General features: G+C 32.2%; 7 protein-coding genes across 8 annotated transcripts in view; 3 read left to right on the top strand and 4 right to left on the bottom strand.

The window, feature by feature from the left end:
* LOC124423141 (coiled-coil domain-containing protein 186) overlaps nt 1-6,976 on the bottom strand; it is a 9,095-nt gene extending 2,119 nt beyond the window's left edge. Inside the window, exons 1-10 of one of the 2 annotated variants that reach the window (XM_046960578.1) lie at nt 6,649-6,976; nt 5,251-6,501; nt 4,793-5,180; nt 4,441-4,711; nt 3,908-4,311; nt 3,283-3,821; nt 2,912-3,177; nt 2,733-2,756; nt 2,436-2,585; nt 1-2,355 (exon numbers count right to left, since the gene is read on the bottom strand). The exon at nt 1-2,355 is cut by the window's left edge and continues 2,119 nt beyond it. In XM_046960578.1, the coding sequence (XP_046816534.1) occupies nt 2,281-2,355; nt 2,436-2,585; nt 2,733-2,756; nt 2,912-3,177; nt 3,283-3,821; nt 3,908-4,311; nt 4,441-4,711; nt 4,793-5,180; nt 5,251-6,501; nt 6,649-6,739 (3,459 nt within the window). In that variant the 5' untranslated portion in view covers nt 6,740-6,976 and the 3' untranslated portion in view covers nt 1-2,280. The remainder of the gene's footprint in view (nt 2,356-2,435; nt 2,586-2,732; nt 2,757-2,911; nt 3,178-3,282; nt 3,822-3,907; nt 4,312-4,440; nt 4,712-4,792; nt 5,181-5,250; nt 6,502-6,648) is intronic. The other variant, XM_046960579.1, reaches the window with a different exon arrangement.
* Nucleotides 6,977-6,994: 18 nt separating this feature from the next.
* On the top strand, nt 6,995-9,039 carry LOC124423148 (translation initiation factor eIF-2B subunit beta). The gene is made up of 6 exons (XM_046960590.1): nt 6,995-7,313; nt 7,383-7,469; nt 7,601-7,882; nt 7,954-8,110; nt 8,196-8,590; nt 8,663-9,039. The coding sequence occupies exons 1-6, from the start codon at nt 7,255-7,257 to the stop codon at nt 8,733-8,735; spliced, it is 1,053 nt and encodes a 350-aa protein (XP_046816546.1). The 5' UTR covers nt 6,995-7,254; the 3' UTR covers nt 8,736-9,039.
* LOC124423150 (TM2 domain-containing protein CG11103) lies at nt 8,626-9,996 on the bottom strand. The gene is made up of 3 exons (XM_046960592.1): nt 9,667-9,996; nt 9,467-9,554; nt 8,626-9,395 (listed from the first exon to the last, which is right to left on the bottom strand). Exons 1-3 carry the CDS (start codon nt 9,807-9,809, stop codon nt 9,066-9,068), a joined length of 561 nt encoding a protein of 186 aa, XP_046816548.1. The 5' UTR covers nt 9,810-9,996; the 3' UTR covers nt 8,626-9,065.
* A 233-nt stretch (nt 9,997-10,229) lies between these two features.
* LOC124423146 (suppressor of fused homolog) lies at nt 10,230-14,982 on the top strand. Its single transcript, XM_046960589.1, has 7 exons — nt 10,230-10,578; nt 11,243-11,335; nt 13,041-13,350; nt 13,473-13,708; nt 13,828-14,049; nt 14,122-14,329; nt 14,409-14,982. The coding sequence occupies exons 1-7, from the start codon at nt 10,400-10,402 to the stop codon at nt 14,472-14,474; spliced, it is 1,314 nt and encodes a 437-aa protein (XP_046816545.1). The 5' UTR covers nt 10,230-10,399; the 3' UTR covers nt 14,475-14,982.
* On the bottom strand, nt 14,681-16,059 carry LOC124423151. The gene is made up of 2 exons (XM_046960594.1): nt 15,529-16,059; nt 14,681-15,252 (listed from the first exon to the last, which is right to left on the bottom strand). Exons 1-2 carry the CDS (start codon nt 15,871-15,873, stop codon nt 15,070-15,072), a joined length of 528 nt encoding a protein of 175 aa, XP_046816550.1. The 5' UTR covers nt 15,874-16,059; the 3' UTR covers nt 14,681-15,069.
* Nucleotides 16,055-18,382, bottom strand: LOC124423153. Its single transcript, XM_046960596.1, has 4 exons — nt 17,151-18,382; nt 16,791-16,967; nt 16,611-16,725; nt 16,055-16,540 (listed from the first exon to the last, which is right to left on the bottom strand). The coding sequence occupies exons 1-4, from the start codon at nt 17,245-17,247 to the stop codon at nt 16,423-16,425; spliced, it is 507 nt and encodes a 168-aa protein (XP_046816552.1). The 5' UTR covers nt 17,248-18,382; the 3' UTR covers nt 16,055-16,422.
* Nucleotides 18,383-18,540: 158 nt separating this feature from the next.
* Nucleotides 18,541-22,030, top strand: part of LOC124423142 (protein neuralized) — a 62,838-nt gene continuing 59,348 nt past the window's right edge. The window contains exon 1 of the mRNA XM_046960584.1: nt 18,541-18,797. Coding sequence (XP_046816540.1) covers nt 18,764-18,797 — 34 coding nt within the window. The 5' untranslated portion in view covers nt 18,541-18,763. The remainder of the gene's footprint in view (nt 18,798-22,030) is intronic.

The following is a 22,030-nucleotide window of genomic DNA, read 5'->3' as shown; positions in this document are numbered from 1 at the left end:
TAACAACAACAATAATAATAAGCAACAACAGCGACAACAATAACAACAAAAAAGAAAGAAAAAAGAAAATAAATAAAAACATTCGCGAGGATAAACGTAGGGTATAAGAATATATGTACATGTATTTAACACGTACAATGTACAGAAAGCAATATATAAATATACACATACATATATACGTAAACGATACATACACGTACCTACTATTCTCGAGCTAAATCATTACGTTTGCCACTCGATTGTAAATTTCTATAGGATGTGCTTTGTAAGAGCGTAACTGCTGTGCATAATGTATATAACATACATACGTATATTAAAATTATATATGAGAATGGTGTATGTGAAATGAAAGAACGACGATGGAAATCAGAAACTAGAAAAAAAGAGAGAAAAAAGAAAGAAAAGAAAAATAAATAAATAACGGGGCGGCAAAAAAAAGGGATAGGAAAGAAAGAAAGGACGAAAGGAAGGAAAGAGCAAAATTATTGTCCGAGGAAATCATGTGTCTTACATATGGCAAATAGAACTGAGAAATTAATAAGCGATATTTCTCTTACAACTCGATCGGTTGCAAATAATAGGTGTATTCCTCTCGTTAAAAGGAGTAAAAATGTAATAGTTTCATAATTGCCAGAGAAAAGATATAGATTACAAAGTCACGAGGTCTGCTTTGTCTTGTTATAATCAAATACTTTATATTATGTAGTACAGATTGTCATTAAACGTGTGAAAGCAAACTTGTATTATTTTTACGATCACTTTCTCTGTTTTTTTATTTTTCGTTTATCTAGGTTTTGGGCACAAAAATTCGAAGGTATGCAGCTTTTTTTTTTTTATTAATTGTTTCGCTTTTTTTTTTAATACGAAACGATTTTCCCATTTTAATCAGACTATAAGAAAAATACAAAAATTGTTAATCATAACGCAAGTAAATATTCAAAAGAGGATTAATAAGATTTAATAATCGAATAAATATATTAATTTATTAGTGACCGTTCAATTGTAAATGATGTTTAGGCTGTAATTCGTATGTAACCTTTTTGAATACGTTATTAAATTATTCTTTGACAATATCTATCCATACTGTTTTACGTAATAAAAACGGAATGTATATATTATTGCAAGTACGACATGTATACAAGTATAGCGAGGAATACTTCGAAAGATTCTACGTTTATTTTTCACTTTCGATTGTAATATTTTTTTGCTTCTTGATCTTCTGTAAATAATTACATGAGGAAATTGTTCTTAGTATGGAAAATAGGTAAGATAAAAATTAAGCGATACGTATGTATGTGTGAAGTATATTTTTTTTATTATTATTTTTTTTCTTTTTTATGATATAAATTCAAAAAAACAAGATACAGGTAAGTGTTTTTTAAAAATTTGATGCTTTTATATATTTCCACGTAATTTTGTAGAATTTGATACTGTTTGTAATGTCTACATGTATTCTTAATAATATTTTAACTACGATATACAATGTATTTTTTTAATTAATATACTTTGGTACAGGCTCGCGCGCTTACTATATACAAGTTAAATATTATGTACAAGACTTAAAAAAATATTCTATTACTTTATAAGTTATTAACAAATTTCACAATCATACATGATTGCAATCATATTCTTAAAGTAATAAAATAAAACAGATAAAAATTTCATGATATATGAAATAATAAAATAATGAATATGATGATAAAACAATTAAACTTATAGAAAGGAATCTGCAATATATATCATATAGAAAATCTAAATATAAATTATTGGCATCATTTATTTCATTTGTTCTTTGATCAAAGTAATTATATTAAGTTAAGATATAATGTGACTAGATGGTAAATTGATTTTTTATATAAAAGAAAATTTGTTAATGACGATATTTAAAACTGCAATGAACTTTTGGATTATAATTTGTTTCGATTAAAAGGACTAGATAATATTTTCATTCTAGATGTATAAGTTGTGACATGGAGTTTTTACATTTTTAAGATTTTTCGTTTTTTCTTCTCGTTTCTTGCACATTAAAAAAAACATTGATTACTATATAGAAATCAACTTATTACGATAAAGTAATCCAGTGCATTAAGTTTTTGCTTGCTTAAAATAATGTTATGAGTAACGCTCATTCTTGTAAAAAATTTGTCATTTATATATTAAATTTTAGACTTTTCGTGCCTTTAAAATATAGCAATCGTCAATATTTGTTCGAACAAAATTTTGTGTTTTCAAAATTTAATTATTAATTAAATAAAAAAAAAAAGTTATATGGCAATATTTCTAACTCGTCAATTGTCTTTGTTGATTTTGTATTGTTAACTTCGCTATTTCTGCACCTAAAGTATTAATACTATCCTATAAAGGACAAAAAAATACATATATATATATAAACACATTAATTACCTTTAATTGTATATATAATGCATTTCAATTACCTTCAAAGCCATATTTTTGAATAATGTATCTTCAACAACGGCGTATAATTTTTGATTCATTTCTAAAGAAAGTTTTAAAGTCATGTTGTCATCTGAAACTTTTTGACTGTAAACAGATGCCATTATACCTCCATTCTTTGCTAATTCCGCCTATAGTTTATATAAAAAGATAAATACAGCATTAATTTACATATAATAGCATAAAAACATATTGTAGAATTATACATCTTGTAGTTATTGAAATTATGAATTATGTAGTTAATATAAATTGAAAATTTAATCCTACATGTAACTTACAGTATTTTTCCTGCTTTTGATATGCTATAATGACAAACATAAAAGGCATACTATATATATTAGTATGCTTTAATTTCTAAATATTATTTAAAGTATTTTTACTAAATTGGAACAAAGAAAACCTTTTAAAATATTTTAGATGCAATGACAATGAAATTATTATAAAATTAATTAATTACCTTGTATCTATCTCTTTCGTTACTACCCATGGCACCAGAATTCTCATGTAAAATATAATGTTGTATTATCTTTGTTTTCTTTTGTATTTCTTCGACTAATGTTCGTGTATGTTCTTCCAAGAAATCAATTTTTTCTAATTTTTTTGCATTATCGTTTTGTAATATCACGATACGATCCATTAATAATTTTTTAGCAGGTTCAATTAAATGAATACAATTTTCACCATTGGTACAGTTATCAGATAAGGCACCATTCACTGTTTCACCTATAACAACACATGAAAACATTAATCAGATTAAAAGTCGATATTAATAAGCAGAAACCAATAATGTAATGTTAAGAAAAAACAAATAATATAAAATTATGAAACCTGTATTTAGGGATGTATTTGAATCAGTCCTTGATGCAACATTCATTGAATTACTAGGTGAAGATAATTGAAATGCCTCCAATTTTTTCCGACACTGCTGCAGTTCTCGCGTTATTTCTTTCATATTTCTTTGTTGTTTTCTCTTAAGTACTGCATTTTCCCCTTGACTATCCTCTAACTTTTGTGTTAAGTTTTGAACAAGTTGTGTTTGTTCTGCCACGTGTTTTGCTAAAATTTCACATTCTTCTAATCTTCTTTTTTGTTCAGATATTACATTGTCTTCAAGCAATTTAGTTCTATTTTTCAATTTATTCACTTGATCACGAAGTGGACCTTGTTCTTCTTCGAGCTGTTTAGTTTTTGTTTCAAGTGCAGTAAATTCTGATTGAAGACATACGTTTTTATCTGTTAACTTTTGTGTAAAATCTAACATAGCAGCCTCGCGTAAACGACATGCATGCATATCAGATTCTAATTCATTATTTATTAAATGCAATTTTTCTGATTCAGCAATCGTAGATTTTAGACTTTTCTCTGCTCTATGTAGTCAACCAAATATTTGTAGATATAAATAATTTTTACATAAAAAATTGTTATTTTTAAATCATTAAATATAAATACTTACTCTTGTAATTGGGATTTTAATACTTCAATTTGTGAAACTCTTTGCAACAAATCAATAATTTCCGTTTGTCGTTGATCCGCTAGAACCTTCAAATTATTAAAGGTATCTTCGTATTCTTGCTGTCTTTTTTCATAGTCTTGTATTTTTATACCGAGTATATTGTTCTCTTCAATTAACACTTGCTGTCTATGCAATAATGTTTCAACTTCTTTTTGTAACTGTAAACATAGCATCTCCTTGTCTTCAGTTACATATCTTTCTAAAATTAAACGTGCTTGTTGCTCTTTAAGCTGTTGATCCAATGTTATAGCTTTATTTTCTTCAGACAATTGAAATTTTCTAATAGTTTCCTGTGTTTCTTTACGTACTTGTTCACACTCCTCTTTCATTTCATTAATTCTACTCTATAAAATTAAATACAACACGACAAATAAATGTAACCGAAATAAATATAACACAAAACATAACTTAAAGTACGAAAATCTTTTTTAACAATATTGAAGTTTTACAATCTATTTAATATCTTTTCTTACCAAAGCTTTATCAAGCTTTTGCTGTGTTTCTTTTTGTAAGTCCATTTCCGTTTTTAATTTATTTTGTGACCACTTGAGTTTCACTTCTTTCATCTGTACATCTCCATTAAGTCTTTCAACTTCTTTCTGAAGATCACCTATTTCACGGCATTTCCCATCCAATATATTACATATTCTAGTTCTCTCTCCTTGAGCCTGTCGTAATTTATTCTGCAAGAGTTCTTGCTCTTTTGTAATATCTTTCAATTTACGTTCTGCATATTCCCTTGCCCTATTAAAGATACAATATTAAAAAAAAAAACTCTCCTTTGTCAAATTTTTTTTCAAAACATTTCTGTCACAGACAATATACCTTTGTGTATCAATCAATTGTTTTTCACTAACTGCATACTTTATTACCATAGATTCCATTTCTTTATTAGCAGCAGAATGTTCTCTTTTCAATATGTCCTGGGTAGCTAATGATGCACGCAATTCATATGTTAATCTATCTACAGTTTTTTCTAATGTCTCGATTTGTATTTTATAAGGTTCTCCACTTTTCTCCGCTTCCAATGAGTTATTTCTTGTTTTTAAGACTTCTACTTTTTCTGATAATTTTGTATTATTATCTTTTAATTTAGCATAATCTTTCAGTAGTGTTAAGTATATGGGATGCTCCAATAAATTTGTTTCATGAGAACTTTCATTATTAACTGAGTGATTTTGACACTCTGCTGAATTTTCTTGCAATATTTCACCTATAAAGTATTTACAATTAGTAATTGAAATGAAAATACAATAGTATATTAAAATAATCATTATGTTTACCATCTGTTGTCATTAAAGCTTCTGTTGCTTGGGTTGTAATATGTTCTTCAGAATTGATAAATTTGGAATTATTTTTAATACTTGTTAATGTACCATCAATTGAGTCAACAGAAGATGAGTTGAACATTGAAGAAACTTGATATTTTGAATTGTTCTCATTCAATAGGTCTTTTTGTTCGCCATTTTTGCTCTGTTCTGTTATGGATACAACCGGTGTATTTATGATTTTTGTTACTGTATCACATTCTTTGGGAAGCATTAAACATTTTGATGATAACTCTTTTTTTACAGAATCCCCATCTATATTCTTCTTCTCATTATTATTTGTATATCCCGCAGTATATTTCATAGTTAAATGTTGCGGTAATAATGCTTTCTCCATTATATTTGTGGATTTTTCTGTGATAAAATTCAGAAAATTTCGACTTCTATTTATAAAATGTGCATTAGATTGCACTAAACTCATTCGATTTGTTGGCAGTGGTATCCTTACAAGTCTACTATCATCATTCAGAGTTGGTCGATATATGGAAGTAACATCTACTTTTCCTTTTTCATTTGAAACTTCTGATGATCGTAATTTATTTTGCTGTTTAAATTCTTTATCTGTACTTTCTGACAAATTTGGTAAAACATGTTTATTTATATGTTCCATATTTTTATTAGATTCTTCTTTCGATGCTATATTCATTTCTACTACTTTTGTAGAATCATCATTATTACTTTGCAAACTTGTTAAAATTTTTTTATTTATTGGTTCATTCAATGCCAATGAATCTAAATCTTTTATTGTCGAAGAATCATGAGCAACATTAGTAATTAACGACTGTTTGGTTGTGGGTATTTCTAATTTAATATCATACACATTATCTTCACATATGTTACTAGTACCTGTTTCAGTCCCAGAAATCTTATCCATATTTTTATGCGAATGATCTATATACAGTGAATTATTGGAAGATAATTTGTGAAAAACTCTTTCATTTGGAAGATCAATATTCATTGACAATGATGAATTTTCATCTTCTTTGTTTGGAATGCTATTTATATGTACACTTGTTTCATCCACATTAATACTGATTCTATTTAATAATAAATTACTTTCATTTGGATTGTTATCTTTTCTTAACGATACTAGATTACAGTCAACTTCTACTTTATCCTCTTTAGAATAAGAATTCTGATTTTGTAAACTGCTATTCTGTTCTATATTTTCATTTAATGGCAGCAAGCAATTTTCTGTTAAACAAACTGAATGAAATAAGATATTAATACCTTCAATATAATATATTCATAAACAAATTTATGAATTAACTAAAACTAGTTATATTGTATACATGCAAATACATGATACAAGATTATTTTTTTTAATTATCAGAGTTTTTGATATATGTATACCTTCTGTCGAATCATTTTTGGATTTACTTGTAGAATCGGTATTATCAAACTTATCTCCATTCGAGTACAAATCTAACTTCTTCGCGTCCATCTCAAAAAGTTCACTTTTATTTTCTTTAAATTAAAATGGATTTCAATTAATTCTGTTGAAATTTCTTGATTGAAGCACGATTGCACCTTGTAGTTTTTAAAGAATTTGGATACGTGGCGATACTTGATGAACGCAAAAAGAACCTCTGAGCAGAGAAAGTAACCTAAAATCTGTAACATTTAACTGTCAACGTATCGACATGTTGCATTAGTTGCATTCCAGCATTACTATACATCTTGAAAACATTCGGCAAGTTGCAATTATACGATCCATGCACATCGTAGATATCGATTATTACCGATAATCGCAATTTTATCGAAATTGTGTTATAAGATAGAAACGAGTAAAGTCAATATAAGCAAATAATTTTTTTTTGAGATCACGCTTTGGTCTTAATAATTGCTAGTTCTATGGCGTCCTTAAAAATTGAACCTAGTGCTGACACGTGTTTAGACATATTTAAATAAAAAACTATTATATTTATAATATTTAATTTTAAAAGTAATTTTTTGAAAATGATCGTCGACAACATTAATGAATGTGTATTAAAATTAATAAAAGATATTCATTACGGGTAAAATTTTTATCATTCTAACCTTAAATATTAAATGGACTAAATAATTGGTACATCTTTATATTTCAGAGATATCAAAGGAGCTTACAATATTGTTAGTGCTACTGTTTCTGTTCTGAAAGATATTATCAGTCATTCAAAATGGGATACTGCAAAGTAAGTTTTATAGTAAACGTTATGTTATATATTATATATTATGTATTATGTTATATATTATATTATATAATAGGTATTTATATGTGATAAATAATAGCTCTTTAATAATTTAAATGTATTTTATTATGTAGAAATCTAATGGATATTATTACGAAGAATGGAAAATATTTGATCGAATCAGTTCCACTTGAAGCTTCAATCGGAAATATGGTAAGACGTATATTACTGATAATTAGGGAAGAATATAGATCAGAGCTTAAAAATAGAACAGAAGAAACAGATCCTCAGGAATCATTACATAAAATTCTTACGGCTGAGCGTGATCAAGACACTAATTATGATATTTTAGTGCTTTCTCTAAAATCAGCTCTTATCGAACATATAAATGAATTTGAAGTGGAACTAGAAACATGGTAAGTTAATATGATGCAATTCTTTGTTCAATTGTAGATACTTAAATATTTTATTTTATTTTATTTTATAGTTCAGAAAATATTACACACCAAGCTTCAGAACACATTCATTCCAATGAGATTATAATGACTATTGGCAAATCAAATTTAGTTGAAAAGTTCTTTGAGAAAGCTGCTACAACAAGAGCTTTTGAAGTTATAGTGGCTGAAGGAGGTCCATCTTTAAGTGTAAATATACATTTGTTTAATAATAATATTTAATGATTAAGTAGTTACACATTTTTATTATAACAAAGTTACTTATTATTTAAAGGGTCATGAAATGGCAGTTAATCTTGCAAAAGCTAAAATTAAAACTACTTTAATATCAGATGTAGCAATTTTTGCAATGATGTCACGTGTAAATAAAGTAATCATTGGTACTCATACTGTCATGGCTAATGGAGGATTAAGGGCAATTTCTGGTTCACATACAGTTGCACAGGCTGCAAAGCATTATTCTGTACCTGTAATGGTGTTACTACCTTTATATAAACTTTCACCACTTTATTTATGCTCACATGAACAGGATGGATTTAATCAACATATTTCTCCTACACAAGGTGTATTAGGTGGTGCTAATGAACCTCTCATGGAAAGAATTCATGCTTATAATCCGATGTTTGATTATGTACCTCCTGATCTTGTCACATTATTTATCTCCAATACGTAAGTTATTCATTTTATTAATTATAGTTTGATAATGCAGCATATTATATGAAATTTATTCTTGAATTTCAGAGGTGGAAATGCACCATCATATATTTATAGATTACTTAGTGAGCTTTATCACCCAGATGATTATGAACTATAACTTTACAGTAATTTATAATATTATAATAACAAGAATGAGTTAAATTACTCGTGAATCATTAAGGCAATTTTTACAGAAATATTAAATCTGAAATTTATATAAAACGCATAAGAGAGATTCTTTTATAAAAGTGATTATAAAACGCATTGTCCTAAATAGAGGATTTTTATATAGATATAATCTGCCTTTGTACTAATGTAAACAATTTTAATTTTATCAAAAGATACTGAAACGGATATGCAGTAGAATATATCCTAAAATGATGTATTTATATTACAATGATATAAAGTTTTTTAACAATCCATATATATATATATATGTGTGTGTGTGCTATACATATGAATTCCAATTACTTCCATCTTCAGGTTGCAAAGAATTGGTAACCAGTAAAATAACATCAACGATCCACCATACTCCAACACCACCTACTGTTAACAATTTACCTACTGCAGTTCCTGTTTGACCGAGACAAAATCGATCCATGCCTAATACACCTAACAATATGCTATAGAGTAATGTAGTGACAAAAAAATGTTCGCTGTATTTTATACAAGGAACTCCTTTACGAAAAAATGTTCTTGGACCAAAACATTCTATATCTGGCAATACAGTACAGAATACTTTTGTTTTTTCAACATCCTCATAGCGCGATCCTCCAAACTGAAAGCAAAATATTTAAACATTGATGGATCTTTAAGAAATTTTCTTTAATGTTGTATTCAGATCTATACCTTCACACAACCGAAACCTGTTTCCTCTTTTGCAGTTTTATTTCCTTTGTGATCAACTGGATCTTCACATTCTATAAATTCCTTTGGACTGAAAAAAGTATGTATTTTCGATAAATCTTTGTCTATCTTCGATTTATTAACAATGAAATTAATACATCAATTATTTCAGATCATTTAGTATGTACAATCCGTATACTCACAGAAATTTGCACAATATCAAAGGGCCCTCCGGCTTATACTCCTGTTGTGGCTCATTGCTTTTATTCGTCGCCGTAACTACCAAGCATTCAATCAGATTCAAGTAAAATCCAACAAAGACGAAAAACGTAAGGTCTAACCTCATTTTGTCAAATATAACATCTTAATCGCATCTTCGTACGAGTGTACACGTTTTTGTTAGAAGGATAGATTATTTATGAGTTACGTTAAGAAAAAAAAACTAAAATCAGTGTGAGCCCCGAGATAAATCGTTTCTATTACTTTTCTCTTATTGACCTTCGCGACATTTTTCTTTTCATCTCTTTTCATTATATTAGAAAGTAGTTAAGAATAGAGAAAAACATCCCTTCGATACGAGTTGCGTTCGATAAATCGTTCCGTGAAGTAAGGTTAAGTTATGATTGGTAGTATTCGTCTGCCATCATTGTACGTCGACCAATCATCATGCTCTTCCATCTCGAACTAGTGTCACGTGTTTGCTCTCTCTCACACGCAACTAGTGGCTCCCCAAAGGATGCACACCCAAAACGCTTTTGTTTTGTCAGTCGTGCGGTACGTGCTATCTGTATAACTAGTTGGTGCCCGTCTTCGTCGCTGGATTGTTCGTCTGCGAGAGCTTGTACGACACGGGCGAAGGGTTTCGCGTCGTCTTGACTCGTCGTAGGGCATTCTTTCCAATACGACGAATTCTTTCGATCATATTACAGTGTTTTTATGTACACCAATATGCGCGAGAGAGAAGAGTTTTATAGAGGTTGTTCATCAGGACAATCTAGTCAAGCACCACCACCAACAGCCAGAGCACTTGGTTTGGATGCCTTGCATGGATTGTGTAAAGAAATTTATCCGGACCAACCTAATCCTCTCACTGTCACAGCTGTTGTGAAATATTGGTAAGAATTTTCTAACCAAAAATTTTTATTAGCGAAGAAATAACATAAAGACATCGTTGTATTTTTATGTTGTACTAAGTCTAATTTACGTCAAATGAAACATTCATTATATTTAATTAGCGTTAAGATACATTATACGCTTCCATACGTCGTTGATCTCTCGTAATTCACAAGAATATTAATGTCGAGTATTGTTTTGAAAAGTTGTGTATATATACGTCAACAGGAAGGGGCAAAGAAGTTAAAAATACTACGATTCTATTTTATATCATTGTTATACGTTATACATTGTTCGATATTCACGATAATAAGATTGTTATTTCAACGATGTTAATTAAATAGAAATGATAACATTGAAGCATCTAATTAAATGATTTTACGTCGATAAATAGATCGATGATTACCGATAATCAATCGATCACTACCATCTTGATGATAGCAGCGCCACCATTTAATATAATTGATTCGTACGAAAAAAGAAAATAATTCGAATTGCGTTGTTGGATAGTTTAGTATGCGTCAGAACGAAAATGCCAACAGTTTAAACGTCATGGACGAGGAAAAGGGTGGCTTATATTTAGCCACCCTTCGTTTGTCATGTATATACCAGTCTAGCCCGGATGTACAATCAAATAAATCGAATTTCCTGTGTACTTATTCGCAGGTTGGGTGGTCCTGATCCTCTCGACTATATAAGTATGTACGAAAATCCTGGCTGTCCCGAACTAGGCGTGCCACCGCATTGGCATTACGTGAGGTAAGTATCGAATTCCTTGTTATTTCTTTTGTAAGAATGTTTCTTAATATTTACGAAAAGATTCTGTTACGAATACAAACGTGGTCGTTAAAAGATAACGTTTAAAATGTTCGTAAAACATTGTTATATAAATTATATTATCATATCTATTTATTTAGGTACTTATTTTAATTTTTCCCTCTCTCGTTTCGCCTTTTAATTCTAAGTACTTCAATCACAAGATAAATTTTCTAATTCGCAAAATTTATTCATAGATTTTATTGTAATTTCAAAATAATTAGAATCGACATATTAGCACTTTTATTTATCTCCTTTTAGCCTATAACATTTGTATTCTTCTTGTTATTCAAACTGATTGGATTAAAATCATCGTTCCGTCTAGTTTTTGCGAATAGTTATTTCGAATCGAAGAAGGGAACGTTCCTCTCCGTTAAGAGAGAAACATCCATCGAACGAAGCGATTCATTTTGCTCTCATCGCTCAGCCACATGCTTCCTTTTCTCTTCTTCGAGGCATCATTCATTCAGAAAAGACAGCCCTTCGTTTTTTGCGCCATAGGGGAAGAGACGCCGAGCGAAAGAAAGAGAGAAAAAAAACGGGAAGTCGGGCATTCGTTAATGTCACCCTGTTTAGGTAGAAGTGTGCCCGTGTCTCTTTGTACGAGTCCCGCGAGCTTCGTGTACGCGCGCGCGCGTTCATGTACACGTGCTATGTGGAACCTATATAGTTATATATACATATACATATATACACATACACATGAACATGACACGTGCACATCTCGTGTACTTCAATCTCTGCCTTCTTCTCCTTCTTCTTCTTCTTCTTCTTCGTCACTTTAAAGATGTTCCTTTCCCTTCTCTCCTCCTACCTCTTCTCCTTTCCCTTTGGCATATCCTCATATTTTCTTTAATCTCCGTTCCTATCCTCATTCCAGTCGTAATATAATTCATGCTATGAAAACCGTCAGCAGCATTTGTCGTTTCAAAATCAAGCTTCCTAGAGGAGAAAAAAAGGAAAATTAACAAAAGGTCCTTCCTTCGATTTCTCTTTACTCCTAAGAAGCAGCCGATTAAATCGTTCAATACTTTTCTTCGTTGGTGTCAAGTTGAATCCAAGTGTCTATATATATATATATATATATATATATATATATATATATATATATATATATATGTAGTATATAGGAAATAGAACAGAATGAATTGGAAAAGGGAGAAAGAAAGGAAGAGAGTCTCTTGACGATCGAAAGGATTTCATCGTAGCTACGAGTTCCGACAATATCTGCATAACGAGCGACAAGTGGCTTTTCGCTAAAGGGCATCTTTCCTTCCTTTCTTTTTTAAAGTGGCCCATGCTTCTTCGATTTCAAACAGCTGCTCTAATAGTTCGTGTCTTTCTCTATATATAGAAAACGATAGGGCACGAGAGGATGAAGTCGTTGAAAAGCTTAAGGAATCGGAAATAGAAGCACGAGACTTTCCCCTTTTTCGTCTGTACTGACTAAATATAATCTGCCATTGACCGTACTTCTTGACTTAAGATGGGGGAGTGTGGATTTCTATTCTATACAATATTAAATGTCTTCATTTCCTTTTAATTCTATTTTTGAATTCCAATTTAATTTGAAGCATGATTATTCATCAAAAGATAATGATATTTCTTTTTTCTTTATTTTTTTTTTCTTTTCTTCTCTTGTCTTTAGTTTGGGTCTTTCCGATTTGCACGGAGATGGACGACTACATCCAAAAAGTGGTCCAGGTCGTCCAAGTGGTTTTGGTTTTGAGCTTACCTTTAGATTGGTACGAGAAAGAGGCGAAACGACTCCACCCACCTGGCCGGCAAATGTAATGCAACAACTAGCTAAATACGTCTTTAACTCTGGTAACATGCTGCTTCCTGGTGATCATGTTTCATGGCACGCTCCTTTGGACAATAGCAGTGGTCGCATCACGCAAATTTTAATGGGGAGAGATCCTCAACTACCTGCATCAGTCTCCACTCCTCATGGTGAAGTACGTTGTCTTGAGAATATCATACTTTTTTTATGGAATAATATATATATATATATATATATATATATATATGTATATATTTATATATTTATTAACTGTAATTAATAAAATGTTCTTCCTAGGTTTCATTCGTACAAATTGTGGGAGTTACTTCTGAGGAATTACAAGCAGCTCAACATTGGAATGGTCTGGGTGTAGTAAATCTTTTGAAAACGACTAGGGGTTGCGGGCCTTGGTTGCTGACGGATATGAAAAGGATGCATTCTGTTATGGAGGAGGATCCTTCCGTTGCAGAGAAAATTCAATGTGGTATTGAGAGGGAAGGATCCAATTTAAGTGGCGTTTCTGCAAAGTGCTGGTACTATAAATCAATATAATTCTTTACAAATATTTTTGGTTTCTTCTCTTTTTTTCTTGAATGAATATAGATGACGTTACGAGTGAATGTTCAGAGAAACAGTATCACGACATTTTTAGGTGGGTACAAGTTAGCGGTGACAAGAGTACGGAAAAATATAGAGAAATTAAAGAAGATTCCGATGACGAAGATATTAAACCCATAATAAAAACAGAAAGATTATCTCCTTGTGAACAAGAGAGAGATACAGGCTTTTCTGATATTAATTGTGTCAAAGTTTTACCGGGACTACATTTAACGTTTAACCTCGAAGCTGGATCCTTGTTGCCATTAGCGATAAAGTTAGTAGCAAAATTTGTTCGTAATATTTATTATAAAATATCGGATGATCATTTATAGATTTTTTATTGCAGAGGACGAGTTATGCACGGAAGGCATTTTACGTTTAAATCGATATTGTCTCACACAGCTGTGACGATAGTAGCACCCTCGGTTACGGGTACTTTGGTATCCAAAGAAAAACCATATGTTGTTCAAGGTCCTTGGTTACAAGTTTTACTTCCCGAAGATTTGTCAGAAAAAATGGCAAACGAATTTCAGATCTTAAATTCACCAGAAGAAGTGAGTCCTACATACGATTCATCGATTTTACGTTTATCATTGTACTTGAATGATTTTTTTTTTTCACGTATATTTATAGATTCAATTGCCAAAAACATTTTCTTGGCCTGAACATAAGTTGGTTATAACCGTTGTGAATGACTGAAAAAAAAAAAAAAAAAAAAAAAAAGAAAGAAGAAGGTAAGGTCCTGCCTCGAATCTCATGGAAAAGTTTCTTTCGTATTTTCTAATGTTTAAGCTCATAACATTGAGAAGGATTAAAGTATTATACGGTTTCGTTAAAAGGCGACTTCGAAACGGATATTTATAAAGCGATCGCTTTTTTTTTTTACGAATATACATTTTTTTAAGTTTTATTTTAATTTATGAATTTTATAAATCGCGCGTTAGTGTTTATGAATACGTGGGGAAAGAATTACGAGGACATGTAAAAGTGGAGACGAAATATTATTAATAATAATTAAAAAAGGAAGGTTTGAACAGAATTGAAATGAAACAGATTAAATAGTCTCTCTTTTATTAAATGATGTCTTATGCTTCGTATTTAATTATGTATATAATAGGATATAACTTATAAAGTGTAATGGTATTTGATATACGGCTTTACACATTGTTATGTATAATAAACGTTTACATAAAGACGATGTATAAAATCCTGATATTTTTTTGCGAATTTTCTAGGATTTTGGAAATCGATAGAGAATATCTACTATATTACCTTGACCAATAATCCTTTTGTTTTATTCAATAAGGTTTTCTTTCGAGGTTATATTCTGGAAACGTTTTACGTATCGACCACCCTGTTTGCCAGATTTCTTACACGAGCAATGCTGTTTTCCATAAATCTTTGGATTTTTGTTTGAATTATTATTTTTCTTTTCCGCATTTCGACCAAACCAAGTCCATATTTTCGTTCGTGGATTCTGAAGAATCATGACATTGAAATTGCAATGTAAATTTTATTTTTGATAGTTTAAAGCTGCTAAATCAAAAACCAGATAACTCTTTATAAATTTAAAACTTTCATAAAAATCTACAGTAATTGTATTAAGATTCAAATGCGAACATGTTACCTGGTTTTTGTATCATAGCCTTCAATGTCATGCTGTTCATGAATTCTTCACTATTTCATGTGAGCCTATAGAGACTCCATTATTTCCTGTCCTAGATCCTTTCTACAGCAGAACCATTCCTCGTACCTGCTTCACCAAACTCATAACTATCCTGATAGCCTCGATCCAAAGAATGACGACGATACACGCGGAGGCAAAATCTTCCACGTCATCGCATTTGATGCTTTTGATGATATTGACAATACCATGAAAGGTATTCAAGTATGTTCTCATAGCATCGATACAGAGATCCCTGAGGAAACACATCACTTGGAAGAATAGATTCATCATGGCAAGTATTAGTTCTAGTGTCTTCGCTAAAAAGTCCATAAAAATGTCCAGTAAAGATTCGAAGGTGTCCCATAACCAACATGACAAACGTGTAGTAAACTCGGTAAATTGTTCGATAACATTTGATAGCCTTTTTTTCATGATAGGTCATTGATTTATACCGATACTATCACAATTTTTTTTATTCGTATAGACTTTTGATACGTAATTTAACAGAGATTCGTAATCCTTCGCGTAATTGATAGGAAGAATTCAGAAAGGTTAGATGATAACGAAATATGAAGTTGTCAATTTTTAGACGGATAAATAATAATTTACATTCTTATGTTTTGCGAGTAATAGTTTATTTCTTTGATGATATAATTAAGATATATAAATTGATTATGACAATCGTATGTTCTTCCTTTACGAACTATCGATTTTACATTTTAGAATGAAGATAAAAAATTGTAGCAACGGTGAAAAGCCTAAATGGGATCGCAAAATTATGTTATTACATGTCGTAAGGTATAAGCTTACAAAATTATTCAAAAGATTATTTGAATTTGTTCGATGTAAAGCGACGGTCGGTTAAAAATATCGTAATGTGGCAGTTCTCGTTATTTGTGTTCAGAAAATGATCAAACATAATTAGGTATGTCTTTTCCTCATTGACTGATATAATTGTACTTTAGATTGAATTCGTCTCGCTTAAACGAGTCCAAAAAAAATAAATAATATCAAGATGATCAAAGATGTTTCTTTGATCCGATTAGTCCCGTTACATGCATCTGCGTCATTACAGGATTGAACACAGCCCCGAACGTATCTAGAAATTAGAGAAATTATATCGAACGTTTTTAGCTATAATTATATCGTTTTAAAAAATTTTATATTACTTATCGTCAAAATAGAAACCACCGCAATGAGACATTCTTATGATCTCAGAATCCGTTGTCAGAGTTCCGCTATCCAACGCACAGCTTCTGACAGTAAGTGAAACACCGGATTCGTCTGAAACAATGTAACTTATTTAGTAGAACTCACGAATCTTCACTTATCCATTAAAAAAAATTCACCATATATTCCAGCTATTTTTATACAAGCGGTCGCAGGAAACAGACCGTCTCGACCTTTGCGGCCACCCAAACAAGGTGACTCCAAAAAGGCAAGACTGCCATTATTGTGAAAGGGATCGTCACAGGGTTTGTTATCACCGTCGATTGAGACACATTTAAAACAATCAATAGCCCAAGCTAAAAAAAGAAAAAGAAAAAGTAAAAAGAAAAAAGAAATTTTATACTTATCGAGTAAATAGAACGAGTAAATCAAACGACATCTTTAATACTCCGACATTAATTAAACTGCCGTCTTATTGATTTTCTCACGCCATTACAAATCATTGAAAAATTGATTGATCATCAACTAAGACTACTGACCTCTTTGAAGAAGAACCATTAGTAACATGAGAATGCAAAGAATCGAAGAACATTCCCGATTCATTTTCCTTTTAAAGGAAAGTACTATTAGCTTCATAAAAAATATTACGGATCTTCATCAGCTGTTGGACAGTTGAAAAAGTCGTCGATGAAGGTCTTCGCCGACGCTCATGACAGGATCGATATCGATTGAAAAAAAATTTGTTAGATCTATACTTCTTTTCAAAATCGTTTTACAATCCACCGTCTACGATTGAACTTATTCTTATTTATTAGATCCATAGAGAGATCTTCTACGAAGAAGTATAGGCCTCGACAACGTTCCTTGACGTACTTCCTTACTACTGACGTAATGTTTTGCCACGACGTTGCCAAGGGAATATATATATCGTAGCCTCGTACCGTTGTTAGAGCTCGATCTCTTCTTCGAAGATTTATAACTTCATAACGGATCGATTATCATCTTCCTTGCGTCGCACCTCATTATATCCTCCTTTATTCATGGCAAATCTCGAAGGAATTTCAGGGCAAAGGGACACGGACTAGACGTGTATCTTCGGAGATCGTTAGCGTTTCGTCGAATATCTTTCAACAACGGGGAGAAACGTTTCAAAAGCGAAAATCGAACCAGTTGTTCGATTTATTCGAATTACTTTTTCGCAAAGTAATCGCGTGATAGTGCTTTAATAAAGAACGAACGAGAACGATGACAACAACGACTATGACAACGATTACGACTACAACTACGACGACGATGACGACGACGATCATGCGGCACGCGAATTCTGGGTGCAGTTTATGATTTACTAAAAGGAGACAGCGATCTAGCAGAAATGGAAACACGTGGGAGGGAGGATGTCGGTATTTCTTCGTAAGACCGATAGAATCCATCTAGATTTCGTAGAAATAAAAAATGAATATAGTTATAATAAACATAGCTATATACGAAGTTAATGGAATCCGATTTATACTTTCTTACGTATTTTTACAATATTAGATATAAACAATAAAAATAATCTAATTGTTTCGACAATACGAAAAAGAGAATCGCGGGAAGGTGCGGTAGATTCATTCGAAGAAGTTGATAATTTGTGTAAAACTCCGCAGGCGCCGTAAGAGATAAAGATAGAAAAGGAGGTTTGAATTGTCGCGGGTCGCGCATGCGCGCGCAGTGTCGCGGGCCAATCACCTTTCGTCGGCGTGAGAAAGAGAGAGAGAGAAAGAGAGGCGTAGAGAAAGAGAGAGAGAGAAAGAAAGATAGAAATGTAGGGGAAGAGAGAGAAAGAGAGAAATGTTGGAGAAGAGAGAGAGAGAGAGAAGGAGAGAGCGAATGAGCGAGAGAGAGAAAGATTGGCGGCTGGGAGGGAAGGGAAAGGAGGCTGGTGCACGTCTCCTCTGCCGTAGCGACACACCGCGCACGGTTTACAACGACCACCACACCAGCACAATGTGACTCTGTGTATTATTGTTTCGAACGAGGAAAAAAATGTGTCGGTCTTTCTCGCTTCCATGTCTCTTCGAGAAGTTCACGTGAGTTCGGGTTTCGGAGGACAGTGGAGCATCGCCTCGTGCCTCTCATCGTGCCTCACATCGTCCAAGGTGCGACAATAATAATGGGCCAGTCGTCGAGCAACACCGGACACAGCGGTGAGTCTCTCCTTCTCTCTCACTCAACTAATATACACTTTACGCGTTCCCAGTCTCTCCTTCTCTACCTGTGTAACCACATACGTGTATGTACACGCGTACACATACACTAACGAACGCGAGAGAGGCCTTCTTCTTTTCTTTGAGAACGCGTTAAAAAAAAGTAGTGTGTTGCCCTATCCACCACAGCTACCATTTCTCTACCATACTACTTATAATCTTGACTCTCTTCGGCATCGATAGCGATCTCTCTACGAGCCATTGATTTGGACATTTGACGTGTGTCAACCTGTCACGGGTTCTCGTTCCTCGTTTTAAACTAACCCCACGACCTTTATTTCTCTTTCTCTTTCTTTCTCTTTCTCTATCTCTATCCCTCGTTCTTTCATTCTGTCTTTTTCTCTTTCCTTTCTATTTTTCGTTCTCTCTCTCTCTCTCTCTCTCTCTCTCTCTCTCTCTTTCTCTCTCTTTCTCTCATTCTGTCTTTCTTTCCCTTCCTCTTTTTTTCTTTCCTTCTTTGTCTTTTTCATGTACGATTTAGCTACTCGAGAGAAGGTTCATCGCCTTCCTTTCTTTTCTTTTGTTTCGTTTTTTGCAAATTTCTCGATTATATATCTATTTCGAGAAGAACGATATAAAAAAGAATAGAAGACGCTTGTTTTGAGGTTAGGTCGACCGTGCGTCGACGTAATCAAAACTACCAAAACGGTTCTCTTTCTCTCTCTCTTTCTCTCTTTCTTTCTCTCTTTTTCTCATGTACTCGTGTTCTAACGCGTATACGCACCGCAGTACGTTCGTTCATTTTCATTCCTTCCTTCCTTTGTAGAGAAGTACCTAAAGTGATCGTGTCACTCATTTTCTCTCTCTCTCTCTTTCTCTCTCTCTCTATCTTTCTCTCTCTTTCTCTTTCTTTCTAATTGTCTTGATTAGGATCCAGGCCCAATTACCCTTTCATGTAAAATAATCGCATTGATCTGATTTTTCTGCCGCATTGACTCGATCTGCGCAAAACGATCGTTATTGTATAACCAATGGGATATTCTCAAGTTATTCTTACTCTTACTGATATTTTTTTCTTTCTACATTATTTCTCTTCGTCCTCTGTTTATCGTATCGTTTCTCTCGCGAACGTACGCTTATTTTTTTTTCTGCCATTCATTTTTATTCATTCATTTATCGAAGAAAGAGCGTTGGTCATTACGTTTTTCGTTTGTTTACACTTTGTGCTTGAGTGAAGAAGGTTCGATAAGGCAGGTGTCATCTGTTTCAGCGCAATCAAATAATCTTTCTTTTTTTACTCGTGTAGTAAGCAGAATACGTTTTTGTGTGAAGTATATATAAATCGTATAAAAAGCTCTAATTGTCGTTTCTTGTAGATCTTGAATCTACCGTGTTATTTATATTGTTGATAAATGCTATTTTCGGAAATGAATAGGTACGACTATTTTTTTACCGACTCGTCGACCCTCCAGAGTTGTCCAAGGGCGACACCTACGCTAACTATTTACCTGGTCGGTAAGAAAGGAAATGCTCTTCCGGTATGTCCGTAATACGTACGAGCAATTAAGCCGGTGACAACGCGGTTATTAATTTTTAAACGTTCTTTGGGGTTTCTTTTTTTTTGTAACTAGGGATAATAGATGTGGTGATTGTTTCTAAAAAATTTTTTTTTTTTATAATATTTATCGAACATCTCACTAAGATTTATTTTATTTTTAATTTAAATTTTTGTAACAGTTCGAGGATGCTTAGAAATATCTAAGTCGGATAATACGCATTATCTTTTAGGCCATTAATAGTTCACATGAATAGTAAAAAAACGTATCGTCTTAGGATATGTGATAAACTATTGAGCTGCTTACGCGTCGATTTATTTTAGAAGAGATAACATCAAAGTTGATATGTTGTTTCGAATGGGGAAATTTGCGACGTATAATTCGCTCTTATCACTATTAGAATTTCAGAAATTTTAGTATATTTAATTGATCTATTATATTGAATTTATATTGTTATTATTCATTAGTTATATTTATTTGCAAATTATTTAAGATAAAATAACCACAAAATAACCACAAGCTTTCCCTATATTTACAAGTCAAAAAAGCGTTTTTAAGCTCTTGATACAGGTACGTTCGTAATGTATATAATTAGAAATTGCCCTAATGAGGAGCTAAACGTGTACTGATAGATGGCGTTCTTAACTATAATTATCGACGATGCAAAGAGTGCTGTATATTTTCAGGTACAATATTAAAAAATCATATAAATAATTATTGATTGTCATAAAAACGATTTTTATTCATTGCAATTAATTTCTAAAGTACGAGAAATATTCTCAGAAAATATATAAACGAACGTTCGAATTTGTTCCATTTATCATTTTTGCGATACAAATCATCTAATTCTAATTAAAATATTTATCAAAACATAAAATTTAGGAAAATCTAAAACAAATCTAGGAACACATAGCAACTTAGATAACAATCTATCACTAGTAAAATAACAATTTCTTCGTAATAAATAATTTATTATACGTTTGCTTTCGATTGCATGGTAAAGGATAATAAATTTTCGAGCGTTCTATGAATAATTAAAGAGAAACAAACGTTGCCTTTAACGCATTTGTCGTCTAATAGCATGTTACATATTTTTTTATCGTTACGACGGATAATGTATCATTGACAATGTATCATTGGCAAAGCCGAGAATGTAATAATTCCTTGAAAATGTTTTAAGTCTCGTCGCTTCATTTAATTACGATTGTCTCGTTAATCATATATTATCACAAGACTTTAATTTCATTGGTCTTCAAGCAAATATTTCAACAGCTGCAACTTTTCGCACTTTACCACTATCTTTTATACTTTCATAAGGTTTTCGATTGCGTTTTACTCGTATAAGGTTGGGTTTCGAGGCTTGCAAGATGGTCCCTTGCACCCCCGTAATACTCCTTTCCTTTTCTCTAGGTGCCCAGGTACGTTGATGTATATAGTATGGGGCACAGATGTTATTGTCATATGGCAGACACACGGCCGAGAAGAAGGGCCTAGCATCGAGGTAGCCGAAAACCGCGATTGCACGTTCCTCGCGAACGGATCCTCCCTAATATCGAGTCGAACATGGAGTGAGTGAGTGAGTGAGTGTGTGTGAGAGAGAGAGAGGAGAGAGAGAAGTAGAGTGAGAGAGAGGGGGAGAGAAAGAGGAGACTTCCTCCGTGATTATCTAATCGCCGT

The sequence above is a fragment of the Vespa crabro genome, chromosome 3, assembly GCF_910589235.1.
Source record: "Vespa crabro chromosome 3, iyVesCrab1.2, whole genome shotgun sequence".
Taxonomy (NCBI): domain Eukaryota; kingdom Metazoa; phylum Arthropoda; class Insecta; order Hymenoptera; family Vespidae; genus Vespa; species Vespa crabro.
This window is presented reverse-complemented; position numbering and strand designations above follow the sequence as displayed.